The 20,472-nt window shown below is 38.1% G+C and overlaps 1 protein-coding gene across 1 annotated transcript in view; it reads right to left on the minus strand.

Annotated features, from left to right (window-relative positions):
* rad18 (RAD18 E3 ubiquitin protein ligase) overlaps positions 1–17,862 on the minus strand; it is a 28,133-nt gene extending 10,271 nt beyond the window's left edge. The window contains exons 1-9 of the mRNA XM_005741387.1: positions 17,682–17,862; positions 15,937–16,015; positions 15,405–15,466; positions 15,118–15,188; positions 7,767–8,179; positions 5,989–6,088; positions 3,728–3,906; positions 2,179–2,249; positions 1,761–1,821 (exon numbers count right to left, since the gene is read on the minus strand). Of these exons, the coding sequence (XP_005741444.1) occupies positions 1,761–1,821; positions 2,179–2,249; positions 3,728–3,906; positions 5,989–6,088; positions 7,767–8,179; positions 15,118–15,188; positions 15,405–15,466; positions 15,937–16,015; positions 17,682–17,732 (1,087 nt within the window). The 5' untranslated portion in view covers positions 17,733–17,862. The remainder of the gene's footprint in view (positions 1–1,760; positions 1,822–2,178; positions 2,250–3,727; positions 3,907–5,988; positions 6,089–7,766; positions 8,180–15,117; positions 15,189–15,404; positions 15,467–15,936; positions 16,016–17,681) is intronic.
* Positions 17,863–20,472: the final 2,610 nt, after the last annotated feature.

The raw sequence follows: 20,472 nt of genomic DNA on the forward strand, positions 1-20,472 counted from the left end.
TTATTCGAATTAAATGGTTGCTAATTAAAATGACTGTAACGCACAGTTGACCACTTGGAGCTGCAGTTTAAACTCACGTCTCAGAAAGTGTTACTGCAGAACATTTTTTCAACCTGCTGTTATTTTACCAAATAGGAATGTTTTCTGAATAACTAGCTACCAACTGTATTAACACTAAAAGAAATTGGTGTCACAGAAAGAAAAGGCTGCGAGCTCCCGGCGGATACGGTGTGTGCATGTGTATACGCCGCTTTCACCTTCTTGCCTGCTCAGGCACCACTGCCCATGCTGGCAGAGTGAGTCATCCACATCCTCCTCTGATAAATCGGGAGGTTATCACAGCAGCGCAGCTATTTATAGAGCACACCTCTTCTGAGTCACATCCATTTTTCAAACACTTTTAAAGTTAGCTCTTAAGAGTTATTTCCAACAAGCTTTTCATCTAGTTCAACTATGTCAACATGACTTGAGAACAATGTCCTGCGATTTTGGTGAACTGGCCTCTGCCCCGAGGATAAAAACACAGAGCTCATCTAGATTTTCTTGCTTCTGTGTATCCGAGTGATTACCTCCGAGGTCACATGGGGGGAAAAAAAAGTCTCAGACATACAAATCAACAGACAAGTGGCCCTATGAATTATAATAAAATACTGGAGATTATTTACACAGACAAAAACCTATGTCACCACGTGCTGCTAAAAATCAGACAACTGTTGTCCATGTTTCTTTTTTAACTTGTTGATGAAGGTATGTGAGGCTAGCTTATAGACTAAAGTAACACTTGCGTTATGGCTGGGCGACACACTTCATATGCAAAACTGCAATCCTCTTTCTGAGAAACAAAAGCATGTTATATTAGAGATACTGAATATCAGTAACCTATGCCGGTTTTCACAGGGACAGTCGACCTATCCACAGTATTACCAAGCAACAATTACTCAACCAGACAAAAATGTCATGCAGTCTTTATGATGGACTGCCTCTGAGTAAGTCCTCTTACAGTGGATTTCCCAAGCGAACTAGTGACCTATAAGAATTGATCACCGAGAAGCCTGATGGAGGCTTTGAAAACTGTCATAACAGGCTGTCAATAACATCTATCCAGCTAATTTTAAACTTTTATTTCTTTTGTAGCCAAAAAATATATAATATGCACTCTAATTCTGAACACCCAATACCCAATTTCCTTCGGGGTCAACCTTCAGGATCAATAAAGTTTTATTGAATTGAATACGTCTCTATTCCTTCATTTAAAAAAAACTCTGTATAGAGTTAATAGAGAAGCTCTCCTAAATTATGTCAAGCGTTCTCATTGTACCTGACATAAATGAGTTGGGTGATGAGCCCAAATTTGAGATTTTTGGTTCAAACTGACATTAATATACAACAACGACTGTCTACAGCCATCTACCCACCCATTTACAATTTTCCTAGAAAAATATAAAGAAATGAGAGGTGGCTTAAGACTTTCACAATACTGTATGTGTGTTGTATTTCATGTGAGCCATACATTTCAGTCTTTCTTTCCAAAAACAGCAGTGACCAAAAATGAACACCATTCAGTTACTGGCCAAAATAAACAGAGTCAACAGGACTCTGGCTTTTTTTCTCCATCACCAAAGTTTATTGTCACTACATGTGTCGTTCTTCACAAGTGTTGATTTCAACGAAACATTTCCTAGGACTGCGTTGCTGTATGCGTGTAAAACATGCAACGCTTCAGCACATAAAAGTGTCAGGAGGAAAAAAGAAAAACTTACTGTAATTTGAATGCATGTCTTCGATCTCTTTCTCAGACTGATTCTTTGAGAAAACCATGACCTGGAAAAAGATTAATTGGAGAGACATTTGTTCATATTGACAATGAATCAAGAAAAACAAATATTGAAATTTTGCAATATTTGTAAAGAAACTGAGCTAACCTGTCTTTTTTTTAAGCCAGCACCCGTGCAACAAAAGTACTGTTTTTTTATTACAAATAACCCATTTTCATAAGACTGTGAAATTTTAAATTGTAAGAACTTGTCATAATTATTGTTTCTCAAAAAAAAAAAAGATTAAAAATACAGTAAAATAAACCTTGCTGATAATATATAAACGCTACTGAAAATGCTGCAACGTACATTTGAGAAAAAACAAAAACTAAATTTAAGCTCTCACTAAGCAGTTAATACATACTGGCTTGGCCTTCCCCTGCAACTGGTTTCTCATCTTCTCATTGGCCTCGACCTCTTTGGCAATTTCCTCAGCTGTTGACAGACGAAAGATGAATCTTTATTTGGCTTGAGGTGACAAATATTGTCCCTTATATGAAATGTACCATTTGACCCATGAGGTGGCAAAACAAAACTGAGGTTTTCAAGAAAAGTTAAAAAAAAATCAAGACAAAAACCAAACTAGTGAGGTCAAATATCACCAACTTCATTCTATGTTTAAGTCTCATGGGGAAAAAATGTTAAAGCTTTGTACCACAGCAAAGGCATTTCACGATAGAGTTACAAAAAAAAAAAACCAAACAAACAACAAAAAAAACTGCCTGTTCCCAAACAAGCAGAGTGTTTGTTAAAGCGAATGCAAAACGGTTCAGTCTGATTTTGTTGAATTAACATTCAGTCTGGGAACAGCAGGGACCATCTGCTGGACTTTGAAAACGAATGCTGTCCCGTTCTCGTCTTATACACGATTCCAGCTGCTCAACAGTCCCGGGTCTTTGTCGTATTTCTTGTTTCACGATTTGTTAAATGTTTCAACTGGTGAAAGTTCAGGACTGTGAAATATGCAAAAGCTTCACTGAAATAAATGTCGTCTGGATGGGAGAATGCTGGTTTAAAAGTCCGGATGCACTGGACGGTCCCTCTTCTCTTTAGTCCAGAGGACCCTGTGTGGAATTTCAAAGTCCCAATAGTACGAGGATAGAACACTTTTCCACTTTTGCTCCGTCTATTTTAAATGGCAGAGAAACGAGAGCTGTATGTTCTTTTTGATACCCAATCATGTTACCATCTGTTTCCATTTAACCTCATTAGTTATAAAATGTTGATCGAGTTCTTTTTTTTCTTTAATGTTGGGGTATACTTTTCCAGCCTTTTGGTGCCTCCATACCAACTTTTGAGACATGTTACTGACATAACATTCAAAATGAACAAATATTTTTTATGAAATGTTAACAATTTTGCAGTTTAAGCATTTAATGTTTCCTAGATTGGGAATAAGATATGGGTTTATGAGATTTTGCAAAACATTGCATTCGTTTTTATTCACATTTTACAAAAAAAAAAAAAAATCTCAATTTTGGGGGAATTCTACTGTGTTTCTAAATATTTGAGTGTCATTTTCTGGCTAGAGCATTTAAGTCCATGCAAGCCTCTGTCTGGTATAATGAAGAGTGCAGGCACAGGTTCAGGGGCTGCCACACTCCCTCCTGTCATTTGTTCTATAACTAATAAGGGCAACAAGTACACAACTGAGAGCTATTACATGACTGTTCCTCTGTTTTGTAAACAACACTGCATCTGGCCCCCTTTATGATGTGTGATTTTTCATTCCACATTCAAGAGTGGCTATTTGAATAGACTACAAACACTTCTGATTTTCAAGTTGAGGTTGGACAATATCCTATACAATCCACTTCTTTTGTTGTGTAACGAAACACTGTGATATCACAGTAGTTTAGAGTTCTTGTTTTGTTTTTTCATTTTAATAAAAAAAACAGAGCAAATCCTCTCACCTGATTTCGGGTTTAGAGAGTCACACTGGGCATTGTATAAGTAGACAAAATCTTGGTGTCTTTTGATCAGCTGGTCTCGAGATCCCTGCAATGGCAGATGGCATTCCTTCAGCCTCCTCTTGAGCTCCTGCACTGAAAGCAGGTTGTACACCAACTTCGGCATTGGACGCCTCTTCTGGCTAAGAGAGCGGAAACAAACAGATTCACTGTATATTTTCAGTAACCAACAGATATGACATTTTAATGCTTGAGGTGCATCTCTGTGCTAAGCTACAACAAAAATCTACAACTATAGAAAGAAATGCTCTTGAACACAAGCAGAATTTTTATTGTCATAACGGAAAAGGTTCCAAATTAGGTATAAAATTAATATCTTTACACACTAAAAGAAAAGCAAGTGCTTGCAGACCTGTTCCCCACTTTGAAGCAACCATTTCAGAGCCGATGAGCTCACAGGGTCGCATTAATTTTGGTCGTCCCAAGTCTCCAACCACTGGTTCCCCTAATGTGATTGTAGCTTTAGTTATTCACAAGTTAAGCCCTGTGACATCAAACTACAACAAGACAGATTTTCAAAAGAGTTCAAGAAACTCATGACTGTTGCTACTCTCCCTAAGAATGGGAGCGAGCCCAGGGGTTACAATGAAACACTATATCTGTATTTGTGAAAATCTTTGTTCGTGTTTCTGTTACAACAAAAAATAAAAAATGAATAACAATGGGGTTCAAGAAGAATACCACAAAGGAAACTCTCTCTCAAAAAAACAAAAAACAAAAATCAAAACAAGCACTTCTCATGTTAAAAAGAAAGCCTGGATGTTCCACAACACATCACTGAAAAATCTTTTAAACCTCTCTAAAGGCACAAAAGTTCCCCAGCATGCTTGGAGGTAAACAAGAAACTGCACAATAGCCACAAACTCTCATATCAGCCTTAAAGCACTGGAACAAGTATTACAGTTTAAGGCTACTTGCAACCTTTGAACAAACAATAGATGCAAAATTGTATCAAATTTTAGAGGAAAAGAGCAGGGCAGGAGTCCAGGACCTAAAGCTCAGCAGATGTTCAGTAATGGAACAAGACAACAAGCAAAAGCACATAAATCAGCAACGGACTGGCTGAATAATAATAATGATAAGAGATAATTCGTGTATGGAAATCCTGACCGTAACTTAGTCGAGATGCTGTTCATCAATATAAAAACTGATAAGCTGAAACTGTTTTCCAGGAGAAGAGATAAGATACCACAAGAAACATTTGACAGAAGTTGTTGTGTAGAAAGGAAACATTATTTTGGAGTTATGAAATTCAAGAGTGCATAGACTCTTTTTGTTGCCTGGACTGTGAGTAATTGTGAATTGTGAAATCAATACAGACATTTCATGAGAGTTATTCATTTAAGTCACATTGTGTCTGGCTATAATCGGCTTATCCAGACCAAACCTACAATATTTTCCCAACATTTCTGTTTTTGGTAATTGTACGGCATTTTGTATCACAAACTGTATTAAATGTTATTAATAAAGCAGGAAAAACTGCTGGGAGGACATAAGGTCATCGGTTGACTGAAACCCAACTGTTGTGTTTAGTTTTCTTTGTCTTCTACTTTTATTTATTCTTTTTTTTTTTTTTTTTTACTGCATCCATGTACAAGAAAACTTTAATCTCATTATAGAAAAGACATTTAGCCACAAGCTAATTTCCATCTGCTGTCCCTAGGCAGGTATACACAAGATTAAAGAAAAATGCCACGTAAACATAACTCCACGTGGTACCTGTTAATTTGAAGCATAAGGGGTATTTTTAGTTTAAAACAAATCACAAGTAATTAAAAAACAAAACATCTCAACATGCTAGGCTACACATACACATGTTAATGACAGTTGAAATAATGTTTAATAGTTTAAAAATAATTTTACAGCTAATCTGATTCATATCTGTCTTTTAGTCTGTCTGATCCACTGATGAGTTTGGAGATAACGGCAGTGGCTACCATTTCTAATGGCTGTTTGTTGTCTTTGCTATCTTGGATGTCCGAGACCTTCAACATCTTAGGTTGTCACACTGGTGTTCGTTCACCTTCGGAAATTACTGATCTTGAGTGACCTCTCTTTGCTACAATTTCCTTAACTTGAGGAGACTTCTGACTCTTCCTACGTACGACCCTTTTATTTGTATCCTACCTCCCAAAAGAGGATTAAAGCTTGACAAGACATCAGTACAGTCTTCATTTAAGTGATCAGTAAAGTGGATACTTTACCTCCTCAAGCTGTCCTTCTTGTCGCCACTGGTAAGACACGTGTCCAGATGTTTGTTGATAAAATGCTGGGAAACACTTACAGAACACACAGGGCACTCCACTGCAAAAAAGACACACAAAATAATGTTGATAGTTTTCGTGCTATGACTCTATAATATATTTCCATGCAATTTAGTGCATGCATCCAACCAGCTGCAGTTATGCAATTCATTCATAATTCAAATTAAGCACATGAAGAACTGAACCGAAATGACACATCTGTATGTTTTGTTATCAATATGTTATATTCACTGGAGGTGAATTTTAATTGTGACCCACCCAATGAAAGCAACAGGTCATGAAAAACACTGACAGTAAACTGTACTCTATGCTGTCTTTTGTGTAGATGGTACAAAGTTGGTATGAAGATGGAATTCAGTCAGTGTCTCTCAGCATCATCAGCTAAAACTCATATGAATCTCAGCTACACTGTAACCTAACTCTGACCATGAAACCACAGCCACTGTGCACCAGTCACACACTGTTCTGTACTTTAGATCCATCACAGTACAGCAAACTAACCTGTTTATCCTGCACTAACCTGCAGAGGATTTCCATGCAGCCTTTAAATAACAGTTAGTCTGCCTCAGTTTGAGTTGCAGCACGTTTCACAATATCAAAAAACATAACGTCACATGTACAGACCTAATATCTGGTTTAAAAACATGTAGGGCCACTTAGATGCTGAAGTACCGCAACCACAACTTATGGACACCTGCAGTCGTTCAGGTGTGAAAAAATAATAAAATAAAATAAAAAAGCCCCCCCAAAATCCACCCAATCTCCCAAACAAACATAATAAACCCACCATCCCGCTTTTAACCCCTGACTTTGGCACATGTCGTCTCTTCTTATGTTTGAAGGCTCGCAGTGACATGAAATATTAACTCCCCTCAAATGTGTTACAGCAAAAGTAACAAGCCTGTTTTGAAAATAAGGAGTAGAGAGTATGGATATTTGTTTACAAATGTAGGGAGTAAAAGTTAAAAAAAGGAGTCAGGGGGAAAAAAAAACTACTCAAGCTACTCAAGTACTTAAGTACAATAAGGAAGTATTTGTACTTAGTTACTTCCCACCTCTGAAATAGGATGACAAAAATGAAAAAAGAATGAAAAAAAAAAAAAAATCAGTGTTTGCCTACTGACTGCAGTTTTTTTTTCCACATTTGGTTATAAATTACAAGTAGTTGCAGTGACCAGTTGCCCAGTTTGAATCTGCAACACCAACAACTTCTTGCAATCTTTCTGGGTGCAAGGTGATTGTTCTCATTTATAAACACAGAGTGCAGTCAAACACTCTGCAATCAGTCTGAGTCAGACAGTGCTGAGGAGCACAGCTTCTTCCAAGACAGGAAGCTGACTCAACTGGTTGCTTCATGTTAGTATTCCTATATAAAAATAAGGCTGCCAAGTGGCTATACTGGGTTTGTTTTTCCAGTTAATCCACCTCCTGCAGCAACTACAAATCTATTTGTGGAGGAATTTCAGTATTAAATCTATGAGGCTGTTCCAACTAACAGATTTGTGATTTTCCCCAGTTTATCGCAATTAATCCCATTTATCATAAACAGTTAGCATGCAATTCCCAATTTGAGTCAATCACAAGCTAATAGCAGATTGATGCCGTCTTATTGCCCTTTCATCGCCATCTGAATGCTTTAAAAGACACTTTTACCCATTTTTAAAGCAATAATTTCAAAGGCAACAGCCACAGTATGTTTACAGTTAAACTGGATTTACCTTTGATTATGGGCTTAATGTCTTTTGAAGGTGTTAAAGAATGTGCCATCCCATTTTCAGCGCTAATACTTGGAAAGGCCGTGAGTGACGTCGAACCCTGAGTAGACGCATCGTCCATATCTATGGGTTCTTCTTTCACAACCACTGAAAGCTCAGCTTTTCCTGAATGTAGGTCAGTATCATTGTGGATTCCTGCAGTCCATCTTTTCCCCTCCTGAACGCACTCAGAGATCGAACCATTGCGCTGGGTTTCTTTGCTGGGAGGTGTTTTAGGCTTCTTTTGGAAAAATTGGCTCAGCACAGAGTTGTTACACCTCTGGCCCCTCTCCTTCGGAGTTTTGCATTTAACGGCTGAAGCGGGAGTCTTCGGAGATATTGGAGGAGAGTCAAATTGTGCTTTTAACAACTGTTGCCTGGAAAAAGAGAAAAGAAACAGGGCACATATGAATGAAAAAGAAAATACAACACAGTTACATGCTCTTTTATTACATTCAGTTTGAAAAAAGAAAAAAAACGACAACATAGGAAGTGTGAATAAATGTTGTTGGCATTGAAGTGAGCCCTGTGATGTTCTCTTCACCTGCTTAATCATCTCGCTCCTTTTCTACTGAGCCAGAAAAAGGAGACACTTTGGCTGCAGCCTCAGAAATGTGGAAAGCAAACAAATTGCAGCTGGGCTGTTACTTGACAATAAAATGGAACCAATGAGGTGTGCGATGTTCCACTTTCCATATTTAAGAACTTATTTGTGCTTTCTGTCTACTTTAGGAGGAGGTTCATGCACGTGCACGCACAGATGCAAGCACACGCCAAGTTAGCTTTGCACACATGTGATGTGGAAACACGTTCTACTCCTCCCAACCTTAAACAAATATGCTCTCCCGATAACATTCATCAGTAACGCTGCATACACATAGACAAAAATGAACAGAAAATGTCCAATGAACAAACCCACCATCTTTGTGCTAATGGCATTTTCCCCATGTGTGATGCACTTAAACCACCTGGCTATCGAGTTATGTCCAAAGCTCTTTTCATGAATATTAATACAGAGCCTCACAATTAACACACCTAAGCTTACCAACGCAGAGATGTGGTCCGGGCAGTTACCCCCTGCACTCATGGTCTCGCAGTGTCCCAGAGACTTATGGCATTACAATAAAACCACCTCTCTCCATTCTTATTAGTTAATATTATTAATAAAATTTGATCTAGTTGGAGAAACTAAAAGTTTCCTAAAATGTTAGGACAGACATGGAGCAATTTAAACAGAGTTATAGATTTCATTTACTGACCAATATATTAAATAAATGTAAAAGATTTATATGTGTTGTATTTACAACCATCCAAAATAATTATTCCAGTGCACTAACATCATTCAGTTGATTAGCCCAATACCATACTGTTGTATACAAATCTGTCTTTGTTTGTTTTTTTAAATCAATGAGTAGATAGGAATTTATAGTAAATAAATAATTTTTAAAAAATTACTATGAGGTAAATGAAATGAATGAACTGGTCCTATTATATGAACCATATTCTCTAGCTTCTCTTCAAAAGCTGTGCTTCAGCTTTCATCTCTGATTAGGTGGAAAAGGATGGATTTAGTTATTATGAGGGAATGAAGCTAAAGTTTGGGCATTTTATTTACAATCCCACTGATCTGTAAGATCAATACAACCTACTTAAATTCCCAACACTTACTGAATTTAAATAGCTGCATCATTGATTTTCTTTACAATGTGAGGGCTAAAGTTTTATAATTAGAACTGGGTTTTAAAGGGCAGGTATAGCTTCTACAGCACTTTTTAAAGCTGGGTGTTAGAGACCTTAAACCATAGATACAGAGCAGGAGATCAGAGGAATTCCACACAAAGCCTTTGGACCACATTTTATAAAGTCGCCGTCGCTGTTACTCGGGGACAATACACACGGTAATTGTGCCAAGACTTTAAAAAAGCAGCCCTGCAGCAGTCAGAATCATTTCATTAATAGGATTTTGTGTGTGGATATCAGTAGACCTCAGGGAACGTAAAGAAAAACTAATGAATGGTGTAAGAAAAAAAAATGCATTTTTACAATAGGAGGGCTCTATAGCAGAAAAGTCTGGGTGCTAAAACACCATCGACACATTGTGAAATGAAACCTAAAGCAAATGAGACCCTGAACATCAGAACAGCTCATATCTTATACCCAGAAAGTTTCAAAACTGCAAAAACTGTTATTAGTGTCAGTATTTTAGAGTATTTTTATTTTGTAAGAAGCTGTGATACAACAAAATACACAACCCACATCTAAATGATGTGGGTTGTGTATGAAACACAATTTCATAATGCGATGGTTCAGCCTCACAAATGGTCTCTCAACACTAAATCCAAACCATGTTGCATTTATAATAGAAAAGGGCATGTTGTGATTGTGATCAAACATATTTTGTTAGCAATTTATCTCTTATCCTAATGTGCAAATACACAAATGAGACAAGAGGCTGCAAGGTAACTGGTTACTGTACCAGTGTAAATATGCAGCACTGAGATAACAGCTAATGGTGTGCTAGAGGGGAAAAAGGCCTCTAATAGAAGTAAATTAGAGCCATCAGATAACAGCAACCCAAAGCACTGATTTCACAGTGATAAATCCGAATGAAGGAAGTTATCCCCAAACACATGCTGGACCAGAGAATCTACCAACCGCATAAGCAGATGTTTAAATAATTATTCCCTAAATGCTTTGCAATGCTGTCATTTCAAAGCAAATAATCCAGTTGAAACAAGTCTATCTTTACACAAAACAACATTTTGACAGAGTCAAAACCAACGAATCCAATTTCTCAGATGCTCAGTGTTAGACAACAGGAAATTAAAAAGAGAAGGAAAAGGCTGCTGCCTAATCCACTCATTCGTAACTGTGATGACAATCAGAAGGGCTACAGTTTGAAGGGAGACCTTTCAGACTGTTGATAACAGAGATGTGATTGATGGAAGGGACAAACATTGTGGTAGACTGACTGATAACAGCATTCAGCATTGGCATCAGCCCAGATATTGGAGAAACAATTCTAATGACTTTAGGCAGAGGGAGCGGGGGGGAGAGCTCTATTTAGGCTCGCAGGCTTATTTTCAACTAATCTTTAGGAGTTGCTACAAGATTCCCCAAAATATGGATCATCAAAATGATCTGTTAATAGATGACTATCTATAATACAAAGGAACATATATATCCTTTGAGAGATGTTTTCTGTTCTACATTTGGATTATTATTTCTTTAGAAAAGAATGACAGGATGGCGTCACTCTCAGTGAACAAGAGTTTATGAACTCCGGCCAGAAGCGTTTTCTCAAAATGTTCCCTACTTTCACGCAAACTAGAAATGTTGCTGTCTGGAGCCCCACTCTTACACTATTCCCGGGATGGAGATTGTAATGCGTTACTACCTCAGTTACACATATGGACTATAGATATGAAATGTTCCAGAAGGAGTCAACCTCAGCCACCATCCATAAAAAAAGTGGTTTAGGAGGATTAGTATTAATCGGTAAACCTGGACCAGATCTTTTTTTTAAGGTTTGTGAATACAGAGTTGCTGGCGGGGAGGTTCTGACGTGTGCGTTTTAACAGAAGAAATGGAAACGAAAGCAAAAGAGAAAAGCATTTCGCAGATGTAGTTTTTGCTGGTATGAATGTGACGAGTTTGGCAGATGACAAACTTGAATCTTTTTCAAGTACAGAGAAGGGGTGAGGGGGCGTTGTTCTATGCTTTTTGGGACAATTTACTCTCTGTCCATTTGTCCCCTAGAGGGAAGGGTCACTGCAAATCAATACAAAGTCAGTCTGAGGGGCTTTGCTTTTATCCTTGTCATTACAGGATAACAATATCCCATCCACAGGCTTAAATGGTTGAAACATAATCATATGCTATGTTTCTTCCAGTCAGCAGATCATCAAATCAAAATATCTAACCAGCCAATGACCCGGGAGCAAATCAATGCAATTAGGCATGTATTCATGGGCAAGATGACCTGCTGAAGTTCAAACGGAGCGTAAGAATGGGGAAGAAATGTTACTGCAGTGATGTTAGGCGTGACAAGATGGTTGGTGCCCAATGGGATGGCCTCAGTATTTTAGAAACTGCTGATTTACTGGGATTTTCCCACACAGTCATCTCTGGTTTATGGAGAACGTACCAAAAAAGAAAAAGGAGAAAATATCCAGTGAGCAGCAGCTCTCTGGGCAAAAGTGCCTTGTTGACGTCAGAGGTCAGATAAGGGGTTGATAGAAAGGCAACAGTAACTCAAATAACCTCTCATTACTAATAGAAAACTGGTAAATTGTTGCCTGTTACTAGCCTGGTCTGATGAGTCTTAATTTCTGCTGTGAGATGTGGATGGCAGGGTCAGAATTTAGATTGAACAACATGAAAGCACGGATCAATCCTGCACTGTGTCAACGGTTCATGTTACTGGTTTTGTGATGCCATGGCAGATATTTTCTTGACACACTTGGTACTAATTAAGCCTCAAGGCAATTAAGCCTGTCGTATAAACTTCAAAATCCTACGTCACCACATTCTCGAGTTATGTCGACACTGACGACAATAACCATTAGCCTTTTATTACTGAGGGGTGAAAATGTAAGCTTCTCCAGGGCTATGTACAATAATAATAATAATAATAATAATAATACAGTTAAACCCTTTTTACATAAGTTTAGCATCACCAGGGGAGCTTGTGTGATTTATAACCCCTGTGCCAACCTGAAGGAATAAATAATTAGAGTTTGGAGTGACCTGTTGTACCATGACATTGTAAATAATTTACAATAATTACACCTCCCTATAAACAACTGTTCCACAACAGAAACACAGACCAACAGCCTGTGACTGCAAGCATGTGGCCAGTGTTATTAACTACAGAACAATCTGTTTTTACAATCTATTTTAAGGGAAAGGTTTTCACTTGTGTGAACTGTGTCACTAGAGCAGAAGATTGAGGATAACATGCAACCTAAATTGTACCTTGAAATTTCCAATAGCCCAGCTCTGGACTCTGCACCTCATCTCTGCGTCCTGTTGTAATGAAAACTTATCAGCCCCAGAGCTACACAGCACACAGGTAAGTGCAATGCAGTGAGAACTCTGAGTGACCTCAGCTGATGAAAACAAAATCCCCATTTGATTTACAGAAAATCTGGGAATAAGAAGCAGATTACTAGGAGGCAATCAGGCTGTTTTTTCAATACTGTACAGAAGAAAAAGTGAAATAGTTTTCTTAGTGGGCTTAATGTAATCTTGCCAATAACAATGGGATCCCCTGAAATCCCTGCAGTGATCTTTTTTTTACCCCTTCGGGTCTTACAATCATGAAATACAAATTGAAGAGATGCTCAGAGCACCTGTGCTCATGGTAAAGAGGTTTACGTGGATTGCAGAGGAAATCTGATTAGCCGTTTTTATTACTCATTTAGCCTGCCTCTGCAGGATGAAGAATTTTTTTAAAACCACTTTGGATAGCTGCAGCAAAATGGATTATATTAAATCATTGTGTCCCAACAAGTCTGATGTGCAAAATGCCAGAAAGAAATATTTCATTAATAATACTTAGATGAGAAGCTTACTCACAGACCACTTTATTAGGCACAACTATTCGCTAACAGATATGTGATCAGCCAATCACCAGGCAGCAACTCAATGTCTGACCAGATATACATCAAGAGCAACCGCTAAGTGACACTGAACATGGTACGGTTGTTTGCGTCAGGTCTGAAAAATTCCAGAAACTGCTGATCTTCTGGGAGTTTCCCACAAAAACATCTCTAGGGTTTCCAGAGAATGTTTGAGAAAGAGAAAATATCCAGCGAGAGACTGTTTTCTTTTTGAACTGTATACATCTGTGATGTATTAACTGAATGACAATAAAGGAAATTAGAATGCTGTTGGTTGTTGATGCTAGAGGTCAGAGGAGAATAGGTCAGCCAAGAACAGGAACCTGAGGATTCACACAAGCTCACTAAAATTGAACCACAGAAGACTGGAAAAACATCACCTAGTCTCACGAGTCTCGCTTTTTGCTGCAACATTCAGATGGTAGGGTCAGAATTTGGTATAAACAACACGAAAGCATCGATCCACTTTGTCTTGTGTCAACAGTTCAGGCTGCTGCTGCTGGTGGTGGTGGTGTAATGATGTGGGGAAATATTTTCTTGGAACACTTCTGGCCCCCTGACCATCATTTAATCTCCACAGGATACCCGAGTATTGTCGTTTATTGTGCCCCTTGACGACCACAGTATGCTAGTTTATTTATAAAGCACCTTTCATAGATAGGCAGTCATAAAGCACTGCACAATAAAATAAAAGTGCAGTTAATGGCAATAGATGCAGAACAAAGTAAAACATGTAGTTTGAAAACATCTCAACAGAAAGTCAAGTTAAACAAAAAGGTATTTAGCTGCTTCTTAAAATAGTCCACAGTCAGAAGTTGGAGTGGGAGGCTGATCCAAAGCCTTGGTGCCACAGACTGAAGGCTCTGTCCCCTCTAGTCTTTCATCCTGTACGAGGAACCGCTAACAAATTCTGAGATCCTGTGATCGAAGACCACAAGCAGCAGTGTGTTTAGTAACAAGCTGGGATAAATAGTCTGGAGTCTGGCTGTTAAGTGCTCAGTCTGTGAGTACAAAACTTTTAAATCGAGTCCTGCAATTTACTGGGAGCCAACCTAAAAAGTAATGTGAGCCTCCTTACAAGAATGTGTAAGGAGTCTGGCTGTGACATTCTATATAGCTTGGAGGAGTCAAAAAGAGGATTTATCTAAGACCACGGCGTGCTTATCTTCTGGTGGCTGCTTCCAGCATGATAGTGCACCATCTCACAAAGCTCAGATCATCTCAAACTGGTTTCTTGAACATGACAATGAATTCACTCTACTCAAATGACCTCCACAGTCACCACATCTCAATCCAAGAGAGCACCTTTTGGATGTGCAGCTGACAAATCAGCAGCAAGTGTGTGATTCATATCAGTACGGACAAAAATGTTCGTAGCACCTCGCTGAATCAGTGCCATGAAGACTTAAGGCAGTTCTGAAGGTAAACTGGGGTTAAACCCGATAATGTATAACTACTGAAGTGGCCGGTAAGTATATAGTTTGCATACACACTTATTCTATATGTGTACCAAATCATGCAATACAGCTGCAAGTATTTTTTTTTTCTGTCCTTTAACTTAATATTGTAATATTGTTGTGGACCCCACTAGTGGTGATTCAGTGTGCACTAAGATCTAAATGCATAAAAAGCTCTTCTTCATTTCAGATACAAGACAGTTCACTTGCTACTTGTCATGAGCTGTACATTACCTTGCAGATTGAAAGTTTGTGACCAAGTCATCCAACAGACGGTTGTTCCTCAGGTCTGCTTCTGTCATTTGCTAAAAGAAAAAGAAGCAAGATATGAAGAAATTCTGCCTGTAGGGTCCAAAATCCAGTGATATTTACAATTAAAGTTGAGCAAGACAATGTTTAAGTGATGCTCTTCAGTAAATTACTTAAATAATTTAACCAATATTTACTGATATCGATTAAGTCTCTTTAGGTGATGTCCTTAATTATTATGTAATTCCATTACAAGTCATGGTCATACTTACTGTATTGCAAACTGGACACTGGAGCTTGTAAGAAAGAAATTTCCGGATGCACAAAGAACAAACTGCAAAATAAAATGCAAACACAAAGCTGTGTCAGCCTGTTGACATTTTATCACATCGCTATTTGACGTGTGTGACAGTTTTTAATTTAGCAAATTGTGAAATTTGAAGAGTGACAGAGAGAGGGTGAAGTGTTAGGAGAAGATGAGAAAAATAATATTATGTCTGCAGCTCTACAGTAAACCATTTTAAATCGTTAAAAACAAAACAATAGAAATTTAATGTGTGCCCGTCAATGTTGCGTTATGGTAGACGATCAAAAATAATTTATGTAAATATACTTCGTGATCTGCCTCTGCAATGTGTGGGATATAGTTCATAAACCAGACAAAGGACAGCTGATTGCTCGTTTCAAACAACCACTCAGTGTTCTTCCTTTTATTTGCATAAACTTCTTTTATGACTGCATCTGCACTGCTATTACTTTTTTTTAATCATCAACAATTTTTTTTTTTGCACTGCTATTACTTACAATTGTGTGAGCATTTTGTCATCATTGAAATATTGAGAAAGTCGAAGCAAATAGGACACCGAAGCAGCGCATCGACATTCTGTAGATGGGAGAGAGGGGAAAAAAAGAGCTGAAAATCAACAAGTACCTGCAATAATAACAACAACAACAATATATTTTACCTACTAAAAGTATGGCTGGCTCAAAGCATCTGTGCATGAACCTTTGCACTTTTAATCATATATTATTTTAGGATGAAAATATCCAAAAGTTGATTGTGTTCATCTGGACGTAGCGTTTTGTGGAAGAAATGTTTCGTCACTCATCCAAGTGACTTCTTCAGTCTGAGCTGACTGCAGGTTTCCCCAATCTTATAAACAGTACATTTGCATAATGACTGAAACCAGCCCACTGAAGGAACAATGGGCTTTGATCAGTGAAACCCACTGTGCTGTTGATCAATGGTCATGAGAATTTGCATAATTAAGACTAAGGAACTGACCTCCCAGCCCATTGTTCTTTTAGTGAACAGAATCGACTTCTGGAGATTTACTTACCTGGATGATTGAGAATGCGTCAAGACATAGGATGAAAATACAAAAGTTGACAGATGAAGATGTTACTCACTGAATGATAAATAAATGTAGTACGCTAGAGTTGGTGAATGTCCTCGTTTATCAAAGGATTGCCCATACATTTCCATACAAAGGATATCATTTCCTAAAACCAGTCTATCCAACTAAATAACAGGAAACTATCTAACCCTCCTGTCTCAAGCTGAATGTTCTCTTGTAAGAATGTTCAAGGTTCCACATCTTTTTTTAATGTGATGTTTGCATAGCATTCAAGAATACAAGTTGTCCTTTCTTTTCTGACTGCAGACAATACTGTGCACACATTCGGAGTCATCCCTCATGTCTTTATTTTTTGCTTCCATGGAGCCAAGCTTTCGTGTAATTAAAGAAAAAAAAAAAAAAAAAAAAGGGCTTTCAAATTTTTCTCTGGTCACCGACAGCTTTTTCTCTCATTTTCAGCACCCTCCTTGCACCTGACCATTTTCAGAGGAATGTTTTACTTTTCTTCTTGATTTTTAAGCCACTTAATACTGACCTATAAATAAACCAAGCATAAAAGCCCACATAATTCAAGGGATAAAACAGTGTTGTTTCTGCAAATTGACAGATAAATTATCACAGAACCAAATTTAAATTGCATATTTAGCCACAATGTTAGCAGCTGGCTGAATAAGGTCAAAATTTGCTCCCATTTCTTAAGCTGAATCTATGAAAAATTATAATTATAATTTTATACAGCACTGTTCTACTGTAAGTGCCTTCTATCCAACATTCACACACCAATGGTTACATCGGCGATCAACTTGGGGTTAGTATCTTGCCCATGCAGACTATAAGAGACAGGGATCAAACTACCAACCTTCTGATTATTAGACGACGTCCTAAACTACAACCCACAACAAAACAGTATGTTTGCACCAACTACTCACTTTCCAAAGCACTATTAGGACAGTGGTCAAAATTAGAAAGTCTCAGCGGTAGTCAAATTAGATCGACTTATGTCATTGTTGCACTGTATTCACAAGGTTAGCAAACGTTTCATCACTAACTGTAAGCACGTCAGATACTCAAGTGAGTTATAAAGATTGAACGAATGTGATGTAAGTGTTACTGCTGGGGTTTTCAGTTAGCTGGGGGCTAACAGCCAGCATGTCAACAAAACATTTGAAATCAAACATAGCTACAACCTACTTTCAGACATGCGAGACTAGGTGGTAGATCCGCTTCCGTCTCGAAGGCCATTTTCTCCGAAATAACGCGCAGATTCTTGACAAAGTTAGCCTCAGCACTTTTTTTTTATTCGGCGCTCAGCTGTGAGAGTCCCGCTCACAGAACGGGATGCGTCTGACGTCATTTGACAACTTCCGCTGAGCCACAAATATGTAAAGATTGTAGCTGTGCTCGTCACTCGGTCAGAGTCCGGGTTACATTGTTTCAGTTTTATTTAAGAGGCTGTCTTTATTGTTTGGACTTAAAGGCATAGCAGTACTTGTGCTGCCTCGTATCTTTCTACGGGTGCAGATTCAAGAATATCAGATTTGATATACCTGCATTTTATACACAATGTTTTACTGCTTGACGAATCATAGAAAATAGCAACAAAATAACAAAACAAGGCTTTTTTTTCAGTTAAAGTTTGACAGTGGTAACAACTTTTTCCAGAATAATTACAATATATGATGGACAGCAGCTTTTGTCTGTCTCTTTTCCTGATGTACTTTGTTATATGATTTTATAAATAACTTCCCGTTTCTACTGAGTTTAATACGTTAATATCAAGCTACAGTATAATTTAGCATACTAATAATATACAATACACATGTACTAACAATTCTAACCAGCTTTAGTTATTCGGTTTAGCAGGACTTTGCAGGACTCCAGTGTAAGATGCAAAAATCCAGCCCTTTCAGTTGTACTCATCGAAGCAGCAGAGCCAGGGCCAGATGCAAATCCAGCATATCCCCATTCTAGCAACCTCTTAGCAATTCCAGCCCCTGCAGACACCAACCCCCGAGCCCTCCTCTCGTTTCCACCTCCCAACCCCAGAGCCAGGATCTGGTCTTCACCAGCAGGAACAGCTTTATTCTGGGCAATCAATTGCTGTCTTCTTTCTCTCCTTGGCGATCTCTCTTCAACCGACAGAAGTGGTGGGGGAGGATGGTGTGTTCTGGGAGCAGGCCGTGCATAGGGGGGTCTTAGCTGATGGCACTGAGAGACACGTGCAGCAGGCCCCTCTTATAAAACAAAAATGATGCTCACCGGTATATTATGTAAAATACAGGATGTTTCACCTCACATTGAATGAGAGGTGAATCACCTCCTCAAACCTTAAAGAAGTCCAGTCACTTTCATTCTAAGCTCCTTAAACTACCATGACCTGGATCACAGAGAACCTACACACACATTGTGTAATGCTCACTCACTTTCACATTCAGTAGATTGTTAGACTCTCCGTATCAGGAAATGGTATGTGTGTTGCTGTTGTACTTAACAGTCCTGTGATAGCCACTTTGACTATAATGACTATATGTATATATCAATGAGGCTGTGCTGCACATCTGTTGCTATTATGCAATAACATAAAATACCTCTTAGTAATATACAGCACATTTGATGTGTAATTTGTGACAGGAACAAAGTTACCACTGGAATAAATCAGTTTAATTTATATTATGGATTAAACATGAAATACATGAGAAATTTTATACAAAAAAAAAAAAATCCGTGGACACTGAAAGATCCAAAAGTCATAAAGATTGTGTTTTTCTGGCTCCAGTGGAGGGAGCTAATAGGAAAGACAGCCACTGCTAACTCCAACCAGGGAATCTGAGAGTGGAAAATGACTATTACAAAATAAATGACCTTCTTGTGGTGGATGTAAAAGGACTGGCTCTTCTTTTGTGGTGTCCACACCATGACAGCCTCGTGTTTTTAGATGACACTAACACAAGTGATTCTGGATGACAAGTGTAGCATGAAAAAAATGGTACAACCAGTTCTTAGCTTGACTCATGCTTTATTATAATAGTTATTCATGCCTTTGGCAGTTGTTTTCAGGACATTGATGGGAAAGAAATAAGTTAATCAATCTTGTTCTTACAGTGGAGAATGCTCAGCAGATTTTTCAGAGGCCTTAAATGCAGACAATGAAAACCATCTCCCTTATTGAACTTTAGACTAGTAAGTGCTTACCAGAGATCCACAATAACCCATGTAATGTAAAGTGTAAACGAAAAGAAGTTAGCAGAACTTCAATAAATTAAGGCAATCGATTGCCCTAAGGTTATTAAGTTTATGAACTTAAAAGTTGAAGCTTATAAGAACTCCAACATTTGAATTACGTTTGACTAAAAGTAAAATGTTTAATAATTATATTCACAAATATTTATTAACTTAAAGTCTTGATTTATGTCTCTAATGTCATGTTCCTGGGTCTGTTGACCCGGCGTTTTAAGTTTTAGTTTATTTGGATGTTGTTTATGTTTAAGTTCATTAGATTAGTTCATTTGGTTATTAGACTCCTTGTGTTTTCTTCCACTGTATTTAAGTTTCCCTCACCCTTTGTGTTTCATGCTGCGTGTCTTATGTTATCAAGCTTGTATTGTCATGTCTGCGTCTCATGTTTCCTGTTTTATTTTGAAGGAGTGATGTGTTCTTTGCTCATTGTATTTAGTTTGACTTCCCCTGTCCTGTCATTAGCCTCATGTCAGTCAGCTGTTCCCCCATGTGTTCCCACTTACCCTAATCACCTCCTGTGTATTTAAGTCCTCTGTTTTCAGTGTGTCATTGTCAGATTGTCTGCGTTGTTTCTAGGCCAAGCGGTCATGTCAAGTTTTCTTATATCAGGTCCATGTTCCTGTTGTAGGTTTTTATTTAATTTAGCTCACCCAGTTTAGTTTATTGGTAGCCTTGCCTTTTGCCTGCAGTTAATTGCCAGCCTTAATCAACAGCTCGTGTTTGGTTATTCAAGTCATGTTTTGTT

Source organism: Pundamilia nyererei, unplaced genomic scaffold (genome assembly GCF_000239375.1).
Source record: "Pundamilia nyererei isolate P.nyererei 1_Seehausen unplaced genomic scaffold, PunNye1.0 scaffold00110, whole genome shotgun sequence".
Classification (NCBI taxonomy): domain Eukaryota; kingdom Metazoa; phylum Chordata; class Actinopteri; order Cichliformes; family Cichlidae; genus Pundamilia; species Pundamilia nyererei.